This window comes from Centropristis striata, chromosome 8, assembly GCF_030273125.1.
Source record: "Centropristis striata isolate RG_2023a ecotype Rhode Island chromosome 8, C.striata_1.0, whole genome shotgun sequence".
In the NCBI taxonomy this organism is placed as follows: domain Eukaryota; kingdom Metazoa; phylum Chordata; class Actinopteri; order Perciformes; family Serranidae; genus Centropristis; species Centropristis striata.
In genome coordinates this window covers 36,038,122-36,057,710 of record NC_081524.1, presented here as the reverse complement: position 1 = coordinate 36,057,710, position 19,589 = coordinate 36,038,122, and the positions used below count along the sequence as shown (strand labels likewise).

The following is a 19,589-nucleotide window of genomic DNA, read 5'->3' as shown; positions in this document are numbered from 1 at the left end:
GTCTTTGATATCATTCTGTAATCAATACTAATCGTTGTTAACTCTTTCTCCAGTCCTGACACACCAGATAATATCTCATTTGACAGATTCTGTTCGTTTATCTCTTTTTCACACACCAAAGAGACTCGTCTTGCTCTGTCAGTTGTTTTTTGTTACTCTGAATCCAGTTCCCATGGCTTATTCGTTAGCTCATTTCTCTTCTTTTTAAAAACTATTTTGAGATATGTCCTGGTTTAAAGTGAAAATGCTGAAAGTCTGCTGTGTTTGAAACAGATGGTTGCGTATATAGTCACCTAATTATCCTTTTTTTTAAGTTGCAGTCAAGTCTATTTGTGCTCTACTCAGCATTTGATAGGATCAATTGGTATATTTTAGAGGTCTGATGTTTGAAATGTGATGCAAAATGGGCTGGATGGATGCTTGATGAACAGAAAACTGATGAGGTTGTTGAGGGGAAGAAAGACAACTGAAATGTCATCTGCTGTCGGACTGATGTCCAGTACTCTGAGACAAAAGTTCAACCCGAGTTAGATATACAAATCTGTGTTTCAGTCCTGAAGTTTTAAGAAAAGCCCTCTCTCAGCACACTGCAAAAAAAGAAAAGTTGGGTGAACTCAAAATTTCAAGGCAACAAACTTTTAAGTTGGACAATTAAAATAAATATTTTAAGTTTTGTTTTGAGTTTGCTCAACTCTGAATTTCTCTGGCACGATTGTAACGCTGCTATGAAATGTCAGCTAATGTTGTGACCACAATGTTTAGTTAGCATTGATACGCTAATGGCTACTCTTGTAGCTGTAACAAGCAGCGCCGCTAGCATCAATTAGCCGCTAGCATCAATTAGTCGCTAGCATCAGTTAGCCGCTAGCTTCAGTTAGCCACTAGCATCAGTTAGCCGCCAGCTTCAGTTAGCCACTAGCTTCAGTTAGCCGCTAGCATCAGTTAGCCGCTAGCTTTCCCTAATGACCGAATTTCACAACAAAGAAATAAGAGTTAGTAGAACTATTGTCCCTTGTTGTGAACCCCAACTTAAAGATATAAGTAACAACAACTCATAAACTTGTTTTTGAGCAGACAACTGGCTTCCTTTGTTGTGCTAACTTACATTATTGCGCTAAATGTCAATAATTTATATTTCCAAGTTTTACCAACATAATTCACTGTTTTAGGGCAAAAAATACAAGTTGGCTTTTTTGCAGTGCATCGGCTTAATTGACAGCAAGTTGAGCTGACAGCTAATCTGTCTTTTCCTGACTTTCTCCTTTTTCCGTCTCGGTATCTTTGCCTCTCTGTTTCCCGCACATTCTGTTTTTGAAAGGTGAACAATAACAAGATTCATTTCTCCCCTCTCATTTTAACAAGGAGGGTATCAGTGTGGTTCTTGTTCATTAGTATCACACATCACACCTCCGTCACCCTTAGATCTGGGAGAGACAGAGGTGTCAAAATGACAGTGTGTGTGTGCGCATGTTTTTTTCTCCCTCTCAGCCTCCACCTTAGGAAAATCCACAAAAGCCAATTCACACCAGTCTCTCTCCCTGCTCTTTCTCTCAGTATTCTATCTCCATGTGTTACTTTGCACCCCTGGCCTGAATTGTACTTCTTATTTTTTTTCCAGCAATGGTGTAAATTTTCTTAGTATCTGCTGAAAGAATAAAAAGGACACACTGGCTACCTTATGTACAGCTCCTCAGCACCACTATCGACAAAGGGCTATTGCAAATTGGATATGGAAGCCCTCAGGAGATGCAACAGACGGTTGAGGATAGAAAAAAGCTTGTTTTTTTTTGCATTTCTAATTTTATTTACTTTCTCTCCTACTGTCATTAATGAAATAGCTTTGGGGGGTATATTATTTTATACCCTTTCATCAGAATTAATGTGTTTATTCAAACTTTTATCCCTTTAGGAGAATGTTTTTAGTGATTAGATCCCATAGGATGCACAAACATTTCTTAAATGTGTCCAACAAAATGGTACCTACTGACGCCCATAATGTGAGTACTCACAGAATGGAACCTCGGCTCCAAAAAATGAACTATATCTTACCGTTTTCAGACCGCTTTACTTAATTAATCATTGTAGAAAGCCTACAGGCTGCAAATAGTCCTTTGTTTACCTAACAAAGTAAAGGATTAAAACCATGTATTTGTGTAAAATTCTCAAGGGGCTTTAGAAGCACTGCTTTAGGGGATTCAAGAAGACAATTTTAATCACAAATCGAAAATTATTCATTTATTCATCTGTTTAATCATTCCATGCTCAGATTTTTTGTTTATAATTCATTTAGTTTTGGTTTTCATAGGGTAGTTGTCGGGCAGATCTTAGAGGTCAAGGATGTCTATGCCTGCAGGCCATTGGTTAATATTAATGACTATAAGCCAATTGGAACTCATCAATAGGTCAGAGGTTATCACGGGGTTGCAGATGCAGGAAGTTAATGTAATTAAAGATGCATCATGTTGTCGATTGCAGAGAAGATGTCTTTCCACTCTTTTCTTAACATCTTTCTTGAGCCGTCTTTCTCTCTGTCGGCCTGCCACTTTTGCTAACATGTGTGTTATATTTTTTTCTTAAATTTGATGAGATATTCTTCATATCCGTGCTTCTGATCCCAACGCTGTCTTTGTTTCGTGTAAGCACTTCTGCAGCCAGCCCTTATCTGTAAGAGCAGGGTACAAATACAGTTCATGAATTACAACATCAGATGTGAGATGTTTTTTTTTTTTTTTTTTTAAAGGAGTGAGGAAAGGATGAGGAGTGGCAAGAATAAAGATGAAATGAAGGAGTTAATAGAAAATGTGTGGTGATTGATAGTTCACTCACTCTATGTTGTTCTTCATCCATTTCATCAAAGATTTTTCAAAGGAAATCTGTTCAGTTGTCTGTTTCTAATGACATCATGGCTTCTTGTTGCTCTCTGCTCTCCATATAACACATTACACATTACATTAAGTGGCTCCATACAGTGTCCCTCCTATTCCACTCCATCTCGATGTTTGAAAGAAAGCATGTAATCAATGGCATGGCTTCCTTATACTGAGAGTGATTTCCAATTATTTTCTGTATTGGATAAAGCTCCCACTCTTGCAAATAACTTTATCCTCAAAAAACAGAGACAAACTAATTGTAAAGCCAACTTATCATAATTTATTTGGACTCTGCTGCTCATGATAATGTTGTGTCCTGCAGAATTAACATACCATTGATTTACAGCTACTTCAGCCATCAGAGGTGATGTTAAGAGCCTTTTTAAAAAAACTGTATGCTAGCGTGTTGAAACAGCATACATTTCCATAAGTGTGTACTCTAGAGATGCATGTTTTCTTCTGACAGAAAACGGTAACTTAGCCTTGGAGTTCTTTTACAAGCTGTCCAACTGCTGTCAATACAAACAAAATACACAGAACCAATCGATACATCTATTCCCACACCCTCCTGACTGTGATTAATCCAATGAGCCAGCAGGTCAATAATCAATAGCTAATGATCAGTAGCACAGCTTGCTAATCAGGGTTTGATTGGCTCAATGAGTCCATGGGGAAAGGCTTTAGTGCTTTTTTAAAATGCGATTGTCATTCACATATTTTTTTTTTTACAAAGGCACAGTATGAATTGTGGGAAAATAGTCTGTGAATCACAAACTTCAGAGTCATTTTACATAATCAAGTAATTGAATAATTGGAGGTTAACAAATGCTAGATACTTTTTTACATTTGTGACATTTTTAAAAATATAATTTTTTTTTGTTGAAAATCAAGATCAATGAAGTGACCATATATGGTTCCTCGCCTGTCTAGGGTAAAACATTTTTAAAAAGGTGTATGCATAAAAATATAGGAAAGTCACATATAAACTTAAAGGAACATTGATTTTTATGTTGTTAAATGGTTTATGGAACATGTATATATTTATGTATTTGTTATTTATGTAGATATATAACAATATAACATATATAATATAATAGCAGGAGGTGTAAAAAAGCCGTACTTCGGGCATCCGGTGAAAGAGGGAAATTAGAAACGCTCATGGCCGCTGCTGATTGGTCGGATGGTGTGATGTCACTATCTGTGACATAGCCTAATATTAGCTGATTGGCTGAGAGAAGTCACGTGGTTCTCCGACCTCACTGGGCTGCATAGCAACTCCATTTTGGATGCCCGTGGAAGTGACCATATATATAGTTCTTTACCGGATAAAGGGTTAAAGACTATAAGGTCTGTGCTTAATCACAAATGTAAATTGTTGGAGATGCGCATGCAACAAAGGGCTAACTTGCTTTTTAAATGTCTGCAATAAAATCATTGTATCGTCCTCCTGCCTTTAAAATGGCTGTTTTCGCTGGTCATGTAAGTTAATTGTGAGTATATTTGTATAATGTATGTTTCTTGTGTTCAATTTTTTTTTTCAAGAAATTCCACTGGAATAAAGGATGTTGGTGCTCGGTAATTGAATAATTGTTTTTTTTTTAATATATGACTTGATGAATGTCTGTCTCTGTTTCTGTCTTTTAGGGTCCCAGGTGTAACCATTGCTACAGATTTAATCTGCGGTTTCCCTGGTGAGACGGAAGAAGACTTCCAAGAGACCGTAGATTTGGTGAAGCTGTACCGATTCCCCAGTCTGTTCATCAACCAGTTCTACCCCAGACCAGGGACACCTGCCGCTAAGATGGAGCAAGTACCAGCACAAGTGGTGAGTGTTTGTCAAGTGCTGTTTTTTTAATTTTTAATTTAGTAATTTACCAAATGACAGCTCGAACTATAACAGAAGCTGTATAATGAGCCGTAATACGTGGTTATCGTAGGCAAACATATTGATACTCTGCACGTACATATATGCAGTTTGTGTGTGCATATCCTCTACTGTAAGTGCTCACATACACAGCCCGGCCTCCTGTCATTTGAAAATGTAAAAGCACGTTCTAGTTCTGTCATGACTTCTGTATGAATTTTAATATTGCTAATCCTGAACGACTTGTCGGTGGGGATGTTTCACTGCCCCTTTCAGAGAGACAGACACACATGATACACAGTATGAAAGCACACAGTCTGTGTATAAATATTAATGCCTGCTTTTAAGTTAAACATTTGCTGCTGGAATACTAGCAAGTCCAACTTTGTTACAAAACAACAAGCTTAAAGCTGCAATATTTCAATTATTAATTGTATATTTAAGAAGTATGTAAGTAAGTGTTTTTCCCTCTAACTATAACACAAGAAAGAGGTTTCTAGGAGCCATTAGTAGAATAGAGTCACTGCCACATATTGTCTCATGGTTACTGCTCCATTCAGATAGTTACTGTTCCTTGTATAACCACACACTGTAAAAAAAGATAATCAATAGCTACTCAATAAAATTGAGGCAACAGATTGCACGCAATATTATTAACTAAATACTACGTTACAAGTTGAGTTAATAACTTAACAGGAAGTGCTTGTCAATTAAAAACTGACTAATTCTATTGTGTTGGATTCATTCAAAATTCTCTTGATTTACATAAAGATTATATTTAATGTGATAAAAATAAGTAGATTCTTTCTCAAACATTTTTATATTAAAGTTACTTAAACAACTGCCTCAAAATCAAGGACGCCTTTATATTTAATACATTTTATCAAATATATTAAGTAAAATGAAATGACTACAGAATAATTTATTACAGTGCACATAACCAACTCTCTCTCTCTCTCTCTCTCTCTTTCTCTCTCTCTCTCTCTCTCTCTCTCTCTCTCTCTCTGTGTCTCTCTCTCTTTCTCTGTCTCAATCTGCTGCTAAATGAAACAATTAGCAGCTAATGAAGCCATAATTGTTAGGAAAGGTGTGTGTAAGAGAGAGAGAGAGTAAGTGAGAGAGAAGAATGGAAGCATAACCATCATCAGCTCCAGTGTTTTCTTGACCTTTTGCCTCATGGGTTTCTCAGCTACGTCTTCTTTTGGCAGAGCCACAGTCCTCTATAATAAAAATGTAAATTAACAGAATTGTTGCTTATGAATGTGAATACTCTCCGTCGTCCCTGCAGTGCAACTTTATGGTCATTATAGTCATTATGATAATCTTATTCCATGGATTGATGCACAATTATATAGACATATTTTTGGTCAAATTAAGTTCTGCACCACTTTATTTGATTCCCTTAAATAAACAGAAAGAACTACTGCTTGTTTAGTATTTTTCCATTGATAAATCTAGTCAAAGTCGGCATGTTCACAGATGCCCACTTAGATCATAACTTAAATCCACATTTGATCACGCTGTGCTGTTGTTATTTAAATATGAACATTGAATTCAAGTTGTTAAAAACGTTTGTATGCAACACGATGCAACAGTTCTCCCTTGATTGAATCTTAAAAGCATGCACGCTTCTTGATCCTGAAATGTTTTTCTATGACCTTTTCTTTCTTTAATTTGACCCCCTACATTATGCTGTACCCTATACTATATGTTCTGTCTCTTCTTGCATTTTCACTCTCCCACTCTTTACCATCAAAGTGTTGACACATCCCTTTCAAGTGCAGCGTCTTCATAAGTCATTCTCTTTCTCCCTCGTCCCTCATATCTCTCTTCATTCTCTGAGGAGAGGCTGAGTGTGTCTTAGAGGGTTCATTCCCCAGACAAGCACATCACTGCTTCTCTTCTTCTTATGTTTTTCCCCCTCTCCTTTCTTTCTGCTCCATCTGTCTCATCCGACTTTTATTGTCAGCGGTTGGATGTCAGCACACATCTATCCAAGACTTCATTCCACAAGCAGCTCTTTGATTGTCAGAGTGTAGCATATTGCTGGTTTCTTTGGAAACCTGTTATTGCCATTTGAGCCTTTTTGTTCATAGAAAATTATTTTAATAGTTAGTTTTACTGTTTATTTAACCCTTTATCAGGCACTCATCGAAATACTTTGAAATTCACAATTTCAACCCTAAAGTGTCATTGCAGGACACTACAATACTTTTTTTACATTTGTGACATTTTTAAAAATATAACATTTTTTGGTTGAAAATCAAGATCAATGAAGTGACCATATATGGTTCCTCGCCTGTCTAGGGTAAAACATTTTTAAAAAGATGTATGCATAAAAATATAGGAAAGTCACATATAAACTTAAAGGAACATTGATTTTTATGTTGTTAAATGTTTTATGGACAATTTATAACACATGTATATATTTATATATGTGTTATTTATGTAGATGTATAACAATATAACATATATATTATAATAGCAGGAGGTGTAAAAAAGCCGTACTTCGGGCATCCGGTGAAAGAGGGAAATTAGAAACGCTCATGGCCGCTGCTGATTGGTCTGATGGTGTGATGTCACTATCTGTGACATAGCCTAATATTAGCTGATTGGCTGAGAGAAGTCACATGGTTCTCCGACCTCACTGGGCTGCATAGCAACGCCATTTTGGATGCCCGTGGAAGTGACCATATATATAGTTCCTTACCGGATAAAGGGTTAAAGACTATAAGGTCTGTGCTTAATCACAAATGTAAATTGTTGGAGATGCGTATGCAACAAAGGGTTAACTTGCTTTTTAAATGTCTACAATAATATCATTGTATTGTCCTTCTGCCTTTATAATGTCTGTTTTCGCTGGTCATTTAAGTTAATTGTGAGTATATTTGTGCTTGACAGACAATAGTAAAAGGTGACAAAGGGAGTCAGAGTAATATGTTAGGGTCCCTGTAACCAGTACACCTGCTTCGGTGGTTAAAGCTGCCCACAACATCCCATCATCAGTCAGCATGCACCTGTTCTTACACACATACACACACACCAAGACCTAAAGACAGATACACACACACAGCAAGTGGTGGCAGCTAGGCGACGGCAAGGCCATGTAGGGTCAGTCATTAATAAAGTGCACCAGATGGTTTGTCTGGAACACAACTGTGTTGAAAAGCCACAGGAGGGATGGATGGAGAAGTAGATGGAGTAGGAAGCAGAAGGAGGTCTGAGGGAGAGTCGGTAAGGAAGGAGGGAGGGGAAAGCTGAAAGGGAAAATGAGATGGATGGAGGAAATAAAGTGAGACAGAAAGTAACGGCTACAGGGACATGCCCATTGTGGGACCTGAAGGGGAACCAGCTCCCTTAGAAGTTTAATTAGCCACTTTGAGTGCTCACCTACTGAATGTAGCAGCCGATGTGGTTGAGGATGTTAATTTCTCTATTATAGCTGGAAGTCTTTGTCTATGGTTCACATTAATCTTGCACATGAAGCACACTTGGACCTTTGGAAACAAGTGCAGATACTTACATTTCCTTATCAGTATGGTATGCAGACACGACAGCTGGCCTTTTCTGCTGTTTGCATTAGTATTAATGGGAGGTTAAGCAGATTTTAAGCAGACCAAATCTCATTCATTGAGACTGTAGTTCCGAAACACTGCTTTCAGTCATTCCTCCATTTACTGTGTATCACAGGGCAGATTGATCCCATGTTGTTTTGGACTAAAAGACAGGTGTAGGTCAGTGCACCATGGGAACAGGTCTAGAGGTCGGCATTCGCTAGGAGGTAGTAATGCATGTCCACAGGAGCCAGTGTTTTGACAGCACTGGACATTCTGTATGGTATGCTGCTTAATTGAACTGTCAATACAGCCCATTCTCCCATTTCTTATTCAATTCTGAAATAGTATGTGTGTTCAGGGCAATGGAAAGGGAAAGCTTGTGAAAACTGTAGCAGGTTGGTTTGAGGATCCCACATGCTTCGAATATCCTACAATTGTAGTCTCGTTTTCTCAATGCCTCCGTCCGGAAGGTTGTTTTTGGTTTGATTTATTGATTTGTTTGACAGGACTAAGGATAAACTACTGGCCTGGATTTTCTTATTTCTGTCAACATTACGCGATAGGGCATGACTCTGAGTGCCATTCTAGTTAATGTATTGCTTGCAGAAAATTAACTTAAATATAGAAACTTGGGTTGGCTGAGAAATGAATTGTTAATTGTTACTAACACCTTTGTGAGTCAAATAGTGTTTAAAAGTTATTTTGCCATATTTGGTCCCTTGTTACTTGAGCACTGCATGGTGAAGTATTTCTAAAAAATGTTTTCTAAAAATATATGTATACACACACACACACAGATATATATATATATATATATATATATATATATATATATATATCTGTGTGTGTATATACATGTGTATATGTATATGTGTATATACATATATATATATATATACATATATACACATATACATATATATATGTGTATATGTGTATATATGTATGTATGTATGTATGTATGTATATGTGTATGTATATATATATGTGTGTATGTATACATATATATATATATATATATATATATATATATATGTATGTATGTATGTATGTATTTGTATCAAATAGTTGTACTAATGCATTTGAAAAATATGAATACATATATTTTTAGAAAACCTTTTAAACATAAAGATCAAATGCATCAGTACAACTTTTAAATCGTACACTGGGATAATTTTGATAATGTGACACTTAGAAGTATATTTTTGCTTCAGCAAACTGATTTCCAGCAGTGACAAAAGCACATATTTGAATAGAAAAGCACACAGATAGATTTGTCTCAGTAAGTCAGTGAGTGAAGCAGAGAAACCCCACGGAGCTGGAAAAGGTCCAGCTGCGATGTGGTCCAGGTGTTTTGCAGGTCTAACTTATTACCTATTGTAATAGATGATATATGAGAGAATGCAGGACGGAGGGGAGGCTGAGGCAGATGGAAAGAATAGGAGACCACAGGGATGGAGGGATGGAGGGAGAGAAGGGAGCATGTTTAGAATAAAGGGATGTGAATGCTATTAGCTTGGATCTCTATAATCATCCCCAGGTGACTAGAACTTAGCCTTGATAAATGGACTCGCTGAGTGGAGGGTGTGTGTGTGTATGTGTGTGTTGTGATGTCTATTGGTATGCAAGGAGGAGTTGAGCATGAGCAGCTGCTGGAGCGAGATGGAGAAAAAAAAGTGATAGAGAAGGAGATTAGCGATTCTAGTGGGACAGTGTTTTTAATTTCCCCAGGTTGTAATTGGTTAAGAACTCCATTACCCACAAGGCACCATTGTGGCAGCTGTCAACGTGAAGCAGCTGGCCAGCCACTAGTAGCTCTATCTCCTAGCTTCACTATCATTTATCTACGCCTGGACACACACGCAAACACACACATGCATGCTTTCTCCCCTCTCTGACTCAAATGCAGACACTTACTCTCTCACACACGTATCAGGGGAGATAATAACACTTGACTAAAGGCAGTCTAACAGGTATTAAGGTTGAGTTAATGGTTAAGTTGCTGTCTGGGGCCAGGTAGGCCTGTACTTGATTAATGAGGACCTTGTTCACTAATAATGGAACGGAGAACACATTGCATTTTAATGACCACAGTTTTTGCTTTCCACATTCAAATGCATTTTTAGTTGAAAAGGTCACAGGGAGTTGGTTCACTCTAGAGTCTTAACTTGCTGGAAGAAAGGACAGTAACAATGTTCTGCTGGGTGTAAAAAAAGGCCAGAGTGTCAAGAGTGTAGACTGCATAAAAGAGGAACTTTACTGATCCCTACGGTGGAATTTAGTTCAGGCAGCAAGGTAATTGTGTTGAACAAAGCATGAATATATTTCAATTTTTTTGGATTTCAAAATAAATCTAATAGAATGGTTTTAAAACTTAAAGGCGAACACTTAAAGCCCACAGTACTATATACTTTTCAATGCCATTTGAACACCTTACTGCATATTTGAGTCCATTAAAAGGGTAGTTTGAATGGAAATCAAATCATCCAATATAAGCATGAAAAGAAAATCTGAAATATTTCACTTGCTGCAAAAATATAAATGTGTTTTGTTGGATACTAGATAAATAGAGGAAAGTGATGTTTTCAAACAATATTTCTCTGACAGAACTTACAGTTTGGTCACTTAACTCAGTAGTTCTCAACCTTTTTGAGTCGCGACCCCCAATTTAACATGCATGTTGTCCGTGACCCCCGCTCACTGAACACAATCTCACACGCACAGTTCAGATCACCCAAAAATAAACAAAATGACCAAAAAAAGGAAACAAAATGACCAAAAAAGACACAAATTGACCAAAAAAGACACAAAATGACCACAAAATGATCAAAAAAAAAAAAAAAAATTACCAAAAAAGACACAAAATGAATGGTTCATGGAACCAGCTGCAAAATGCACTAAAACTTAAGGAGCTGGTTTCTCTAAACATGTTTAAGTCCTTACTTCATGATGTTGAAGCTGGCTCTTCTGTCTGTACATGCTTTGTTTGATGATGTTCTGACTGTGACTCTATTTTTATGTTCTCAGTTGTTTTTAAATGATTGTCTGTAACTAACTGTGCTGCTGCCTGTCTTGGCCAGGACTCTTTTGTAAAAGAGATTTTTAATCTCAATAAGACTTTCCTGGTTAAATAAAGGTTAAAAAACAAAACAAAAAAAAAACCCACAAAATGACCAAAAAAAGACATTAAGTTACCAAAAAGACTAAAACACATTAACACATGAACACTTTAACACAGTGGAGACAGAGCTGACTTCCAAAATGATTTGGCGACCCCCAGAATTCATCTCGCGACCCCAATTGGGGTCCCGACCCCAAGGTTGAGAATAGCTGACTTAACTGACTTGAATATGTGTTGTAATGGCATGATAAGATTATTTTCAGTTGCCCTTTTATAAACCTTATTGAACAGAACGCACAGCAGATCACAAGTCAACATAGCTGGAACATGTTATATTATATCTAGTGACCTCTGTCAAGAGAGTAAGGTCACATGCACACACATACAGAGTGTCATTGTGACACTTTAGGAGATTATGCCTCAGGTTTGTCTTGGAGTAATAGAACACACACATGCCCTGGGTGGAGGCTCTATAGCACTAACATCTGTCCGTCATTAGGGAATGACAAACGGTCACATAATGGTAAGCCGGAAGCTCAAACTGTGCAGGCTAGGGCAAGATCACTGTTACCTTGCCGCACAACATACTTGGGCATACCGACATGTACTCGCTCATATCAGCACACATTAACACACACACACACACACACACACACACACACTTACATTTATACTGCATCATTCCAGGATCCACACATTGTACATTTTCTCAAAAACATGCAAATATTTAGCCAAGACTAGGACCTTGCTGGCTATGTTGGCCTTCACATACAAAGCACCATCTCAGCCTTTGGATCATATTTGAGAGGGTTTTTGAATTTGGCACCTGATTTTCTCTGAGCATTACTGAATGAGTGCATGCACAGTTTTAATCTTTAACTTCTAGTGATTTTCACTAAAATACTATTAAATATAATTTAAAGAAGCCTCCTGTCTTTCTGCAGTTATTTCCTTCTCTTAACCCATTGAAGCCTGGGAAGCGGATACGTCGTTTTGTAGTATTTGTATAAGCTCTCAAATACTTTTTGAATTTCATTTCTATCTGCTACAGAGGCTGAAAAATCTATTATTTAGTAGAAGCGTTGACACTTCTGTTGAATTTCCAGAAAAACTTCAGGTTTTAGGGGCTTATTTTAAAATCGCCCAGAGGTTTTACAGGCGTTTTAGGCCTCAATTGGTTAATATTGGATATACACAGGTATAGTCATTAACTCCCAAGAATTCATAGCTTAGCTGCACTTTAGAATTCCATATCTTGCTCCAGAGCCTCACAGCATGTTGTGGATATTTTACATAAAATAGTTTTATGTTGAACAGCAGTGTTTTTATGAAGCGTGAAACTTTTAGTGTGTTATTGGCAGCAGAGTGTGTCTGCACCGCTCCTGCATGTGTTTGGAGTCTGTGTATGGATACACGTGTATACATCCATGTAATGTCACTTCCCGTTAGACGCAGCATCCGTCTCTGGTGGCAACAACAGATGGATGTAATGGTAACAACCATCGTTCATCATCACCACACGGTGACAGGTCCACAGACACACATATGCAGTGGCTTTGCATAGCTGGCTTGTCACTAATACAACCCCGATGGCATGCTAGATTAACTTCTCTGGTTGATGAACCTCATGCATGCAAACACACACACACATACCTGTGTACAGACTCTTTATTGTGCAGCACAATAATAAAGCTCTTATAAATTGAGATATAGTAGAATAGGAAAGCTAACACTGACTTGAGAGGCGGCATGAATGCCTGAACTATTGACATTTAACAGAGTGGTCTGGCATTATGTAAATGCTGCATTCAGATTTTTAGAGCTGTATTTGAAGCAGGTTGCAGTTGTGTTTTTACATTATGTCTTTTTTTGTGTTTAAATCAAGTAGGATTTTTTAACGGAAATATCATATGAAAAGAGATAGTTGGACTTAACTATGTATTGTCTTATCTTGTCCGAGAATCCGTTCTCCATATGCCTTCTCAAAAGCTTAAAGAAAGAGAAGATAATGTTTAATTGAACCAGATGTTGTAATATTGCTGCTTCTAGCGCACACACAGACTTTTAAAAAGGGAGCCACTGCTTGAATAGAGGAGACATTGCTAATAAATAGATTTTTTTCCAATAAAAATCACATTATTTTATAAATCTTTACTTGCATAAATTGTCTATATTGCTTGCAAAAAGCGTAAAGGTTTGAATGTTTCATAGCTCTGTATGGTGCTGACCCACACCACCCCCCCTTTGGCAATTTGATCACGTATTGCCCATCTCAAGTAACCACGATTCGACCATATGAATAGAAACAATCACCCTACACTGTTGCAGACTTTATTAAAGTGTCCGCCTCCCCAGTGCAGACTTCTGCTAGTGGCTCCTGATTAATTGAGCAAATCTACAACTTGGGGTGTAGTTTTTGCTCAAGGGCACCCCAGCAGCAGCTGTTGTAGTATAATGAGAACATTTAATTCACTTCACATAAGCCACAAATGCCCACATCCTAACCTCTATGTAAGTGGCAGCACCACTTTAGAAAACGACAAGACACCAGGATTGCAATAAATGAGACACGGTTTCCCCTCTGCTCATTCCTGGTATAGAAGAAGAAAAGATATTGATTTCTCTTTCTCTTACCATTTTGTATCTTTTCTTTATTCTGTTTTGTTCTGTCTGTCTCCTTTTGATGTTGCCTTTCAATTGACTCCTTTCCTTCTGTTTTCTTGTTGGCATTTGGATACCTTGTATTCGGCATGTTTTCACACCTTTGTCCTTTTCTGTACAGCATGTGTTTGTGTGAGTCAATGTGGGAGCACATGTTGGTGTGTGTGTCTGTGGTGTGTGTTTACGTAGACGTGTGTGTGTGTGTGTGTGTGTGTGTGTGTGTGTGTGTGTGTGCTGCTGAACTGGATAAATTCAGCTGGGAGCTCATTGGGGGTTGAGAAATCCTTACCTGCGGTTACATCTGTCTTACACACACATACACGCACACACACACACTCACGGTTGAGCATCACTGAATACGGAGTGATGGTGAGAGTGATGAAGGGATGGAAGGAGGAGAGGGAGGGTGTTGAGGAGCAATGATGAGAGAATTGCTCTCACCTAAGGTGCTCCAGGCAGAGAGAGAATGTGGAGAGACGGACTTATAAGGGGGAGGACGGGTGAGAGACTGGAGACAGAATGATTACTAGGAGTTTTTCCCTCACTGGAGAAAAAAACAGAGGGAACGAGGGAGAGCTGGAGCCCTGAGGGATGTGTGGAAAGGCAAAGAAAACGAGAGAGAAGAGGATTTGGAGTTTCTGGAGAGCCTTTTGGCGGAGAGAGAGTAAGAGAGCGAGTCAGGTGAAAACAAGAATGAGAGGATGATAGACGGACAGGGCCAATGATTACAGGATTGTATGGATCACAAGAGCTCTGGGAGAGCAGAGAAATGAGTAAGAGACAGGAAGAAATGGAGAGAAGGGGAAGGAAAAGAGATGGGATTCACAGATGGAAGGAATAAAGAGGAGAGCAAGGAGCAATGAGAGGTGCATTGATGAAAGAATGGGCCTGACTAGAGACAGAACAACAGAGAAGCCAAAGTGGTAGTTGTCTGAGGGCAAAGAGTACAACCACCACCTTTAAACACTTCTACCTTAATACCTTTATTCACCTTCCTTCACTCGTCTTTCCTGTTTACTTTTCTTGCCACATCTTCTCTTGTCAACTTCTGCTCTGTGCACTTCTTTTAAAACCTTATTCTCTCCATCTATGGATTTGTAGTGCAGACTTCCATGTAAATGAATGCTAACTTTTTTTTAATAACTTTATTTTAGGCATTTTTAGTTATACAGAAATGAGCATACATACATACATATACAAACATACAAACTCAAAATATAATCCCATATCAGTACCCTCCCTTTCTCCCTCCCCTTATACCCTCCCATGGGACCAAGAGTACAAAAAAAATAAAAAATAACAATAAAATAAAATAAAATAAAATGAAACACAAGATCCAGTTCTGCAGAGGTATACCAATGGGCTAGTCAGACAGATGACTAGAGAAAGAGTGCTTTGATAACATGATCTATTAAGGATTCAACTTCTTCACATATTCAATGAAGGGAGTCCACACTCTACTGAATGTGTCACAGGAACCTTTCAGTGTATATCTGATCTTTTCTATCTGAAGTAAAGGTAGCACCTCCTGAATCCATCTGAAGGGTGGGCATTTATTAGATTTCCAATTCATTAAGATGACCCTACGTGCTATGAGACTACATAATGCTACTGCTCTCTTTTGTATACTTGTGGTATGCATGTCCAAGGGTGTGACTCCAAATACAGCAGTGAGTGGATTGGGTTTGAGGGATGTGTTGCATAAAGCTGAAAGACTGAACTTTTTAAAACTATGTCCATCTTGGTCAACTTGGCCACACAAATGTTCATATTATGCACATGCTTCTCTTGCATCCATCCTTTTTTTTCACATCCTCAAGCTGCATTTGACTATGGCGCTGTAATGATGCCTGTGTGTGATAGCAGAGCGACTTGTAGGTTGTCGGCTCCATATGTACAGATCTGGCCTCAGGACATCGAATCCAGCATTTTATATTCACTGAAAAGACAGAGACAGGGAATAGAAATGAATGCCTACTCCCTTCAGCTACAGTAGCATATACATATATCCTTCCCCCTTAGCCAGACATGGCCTAATCAGCGAGCTAATTAGCGCTCTTTGTAACTGCATCGGCCTCATGTAACTGATTGCATTAACAACTGCCACACATCAAACAGTCATGTCTCACAGTTGTGCATCTCATTACACATTAAGGACATGCAAGGTTAAGGCCAGACTTGAGCGGGAATAAAATAAGAAAATGAGGAATATTTTCTGCCACAGCTGGTAGGCAAATACATTTTTCCCCCTCTGTTCACTCCATATTTTATAGATTTAATGAATAACTGTAGGCGTTGTTCTCAGCAATAGTCATTTTTTTCCTTCAGTTTAAGTGACCCAATAAGTTAACATGAGTGAAACTGTACTGTGTCCCTATACTCATACCATGTCATTTTATTCTATCTGCAAGACAATGGATGAGGAATGGCCAACCAACAATATTTTACTTTAGATCTTACGTGTTGTAGGAATTCTATTAAAAATAAGTTGTATAAAATATCCTGATCAGTGTTACTGACAGTGATTAATTTGTCCCCTGAACAATACATGAATATATTTGTCTAAAAGTAGCCATGACAGAATGAATGAGGAACTGACGTTGTATAATAAACCTTTAATAATAACTTTATTTATATATGCTATATAAATAAAGTTATTATTATTATTTAAGGGAGATTCAGGCAAAACGTCATTATGTCTCATAATAATTAATACTAAAACAACAATTATTTAAGTCAAGTTTACATGTACAGTGTCACAAATTGGCTTTACAAGTCCATAATACTACAAACAGAATAAATGGAGGAAGATGAGAACACTTGGAGGAAGTTGTCATAGAATGAGACGTTTTCCGTCATAGTTTCCCTCATCAAGCGATAAACAAGCCCAAACTTTTTGTGTTGGTCTTTTTAGCTGTTTTATCCTTACATTATATGAGTGACTTTGAGCCCTCTGGAGTCAGCAAAAGCACCGGCACATTACTTATTGATGACGTCACTACGTTAAAAAGGAAGCAACATTAAGCCCTGCTGTCAACTCCCCTCTGAAGTACTGGCTTGAAACTCCATGAAAGTCTTTAGTCTTTGGTTGATGATGGTCGGACAAGTAAAGGTCAAATATATTTATTTTTATATTTTATTTATTGGTTTGCTTTTATTAGGTTTTTTTTAAATTGTCTTTTAAAAAGCAATGAATCTATTTATTTGTTTATTTCCTATTTTATTTATTTTATTGTCTCTTGTTCTGTTGTCTGTATGTACAGCACTTTGTTGCGGCTGTGGTTCTTTTAAAGTGCTTTACAAATAAAGTTGAGTTGAGTTATTTCAAAGAATAGAAGTAGATGTGTATCCACCTGTGTTCGCATTTGCAAATTTTAAAATGTTTTAATCGAGCATGATTGTGCTTTGAAAGTAAAAACACAAACATATTACTTAAAATCCGATTTTTGTTTTTTATTTCCATTTAAAATGTTGATCCAGTAAGTCAGTTTTATATTTTGTTCATGTTTTTTTTTTTTATTGTCCGCAGAAAAAGCAGAGGACGAAAGAGCTGTCACAACTCTTCCACTCTTACAACCCGTACGACCACAAGGTAAGACATCTTTCACTGTTTTTTCCTGAAACACTAACCCTTGTTTACAGCCTTGCACTTAAAATCACTCTGCCTGTTTGTTAATGGAGAGAGCCCTGAGTGCCGAGCCTCATCCACCTCTCCAGCTATAGCGTTCACTTGACTTCAAAACAGTTATAGGTCACCGTCATCATATTGTCGTTATCGCTGTGATGAGTTTGTTGTCACCTCAAGATGGACACCTCTTGTCAGCAATCTAGTGAATGAGGACAGCTCGAGTGTTTGTTCCTGATTACATTGTGAGAGTGTGTGTCAGTGTGTGTGTGTGTGTGTGAGAGAGAGATTGAATTCTGAAGTAAGAGATAAATCTCCTCAGCTGAATGTGTATGTATTAACTAGTGTGTGTGTGTGTGTGTGTGATTGTGTGTGTGTGTGTGTGCGTGTGTGCATGGGTTCATACATTATAAGGTTAACATCTGACAGCGGGCTGAACATGCCTCTCTTCAGGCATGCTTATGGTGATGAGACCCTTGTGACAGCAGTGTGTGTGTGTATGTGTGTGTGTGTGTGTGTGTGTGTGTGTGTGTGTGTGTGTGTGTGTGCATTTGTGTGAGTTCTTATATAAAGATATCCTTCTGAAAGTGACAAGCCCATGACAACAGCTGTCACCACATTTTTCTGCTGTCATGAGAAAGAAAAGTTGTATTTTGACATATTAGACTGTCATGGGTCCTTGTATATTGATACACCCAGCTAAATATATTCCCAAGTTATTATGTTATATGTTTGCCTTAGTGGTGGTGTGATGACTCGCCTAGCATGATGAGAAACGAAGCAAAATAGTGTAAAAGAAAGGCGGCGGCCTGCTGTTGCAGAGTCAATGTTGTGAGCGTGTTGGTGATTAAAGCCGTCCTTGCAGTTGTCACACTGTGTCCTTAAGCTTGGCCAAATTTTATTTTTCCTCCAGAGTTTATACCTCTAGAGGAGTTTGTGCCTGTGGTGCTGTTGTTACATGTTACATGCTAATTAAAAGGATATAAGAGAGATCACGTTTTCACAGTGGCAGTCATGAGTCTGCCGCCCACACACTCAAACGCACACACACACACACACACACACACACACACACCAAACACACACACATATACACACACACTCGTACATATGGAACTCACATGCACATAAGTGAGTGCATACACTTACAGACAGGGAATGTGAACTGAGCAGAGTAAGAAGAGAATATGTTAATAATACATTAACACGTTTGCATCTAAATCAGATACTTAGTTTTTGTTAACATGCTTTCCTCAAGTCTAATTCCCGGAGGAATTGATAAGTGTACTATACTAAGCTGACTTGGAATAATTTGTCCCTTTACAATTTTTGTGCCCGTTGGTTTGTGCACTGTAAACAATTGTCTTGTAAATTAACAGTAAAATACTGGCAGCAGGGTTGCCAGCATTCTACTGTTAATTTTACAGTTCCTACTGTTATCTACTTTACAGTATGTTACTGTGATAAAATCATACAGAATCCTGCAAAAAGTAAAATCCTGCATTTCATTGATTTCTACAGTAGACTAAAACACAGTATAGTGCTGAAGCTAGTTGAAATATTTTTGCAGTATACAATGCAGTTACTTTTTGTAAATAGAGCATATTACTGTCTGAAAGCCAATCACTATGAATTAAGCGCTGTCTTCACAATAACCTCAGTAATTTTAGTATACCATATACTGAATGAGTTATTTAAGTAAAATACAGCCATTAAAAATGTGTAGAAGAAGAGACTTAAAATATCATAGATATATATCATATATTTTATGGGAAACGGCAAGCTGCCTACAAATATTGCCCAGAATGCATTGCTTTCTACAGTATAATACCTTTTTAATGGAAAAAAGTATGTTACTGTCACAATTTGGCTGTTTTCTTACAGCAATTTG

At 37.8% G+C, this 19,589-nt stretch overlaps 1 protein-coding gene across 1 annotated transcript in view; it reads left to right on the top strand.

Moving 5' to 3' along the window:
• Positions 1 to 19,589, top strand: part of cdkal1 (CDK5 regulatory subunit associated protein 1-like 1) — a 277,873-nt gene that overhangs the window by 196,182 nt on the left and 62,102 nt on the right. The window contains exons 11-12 of the mRNA XM_059338970.1: positions 4,515 to 4,695; positions 17,603 to 17,665. Coding sequence (XP_059194953.1) covers positions 4,515 to 4,695; positions 17,603 to 17,665 — 244 coding nt within the window. The remainder of the gene's footprint in view (positions 1 to 4,514; positions 4,696 to 17,602; positions 17,666 to 19,589) is intronic.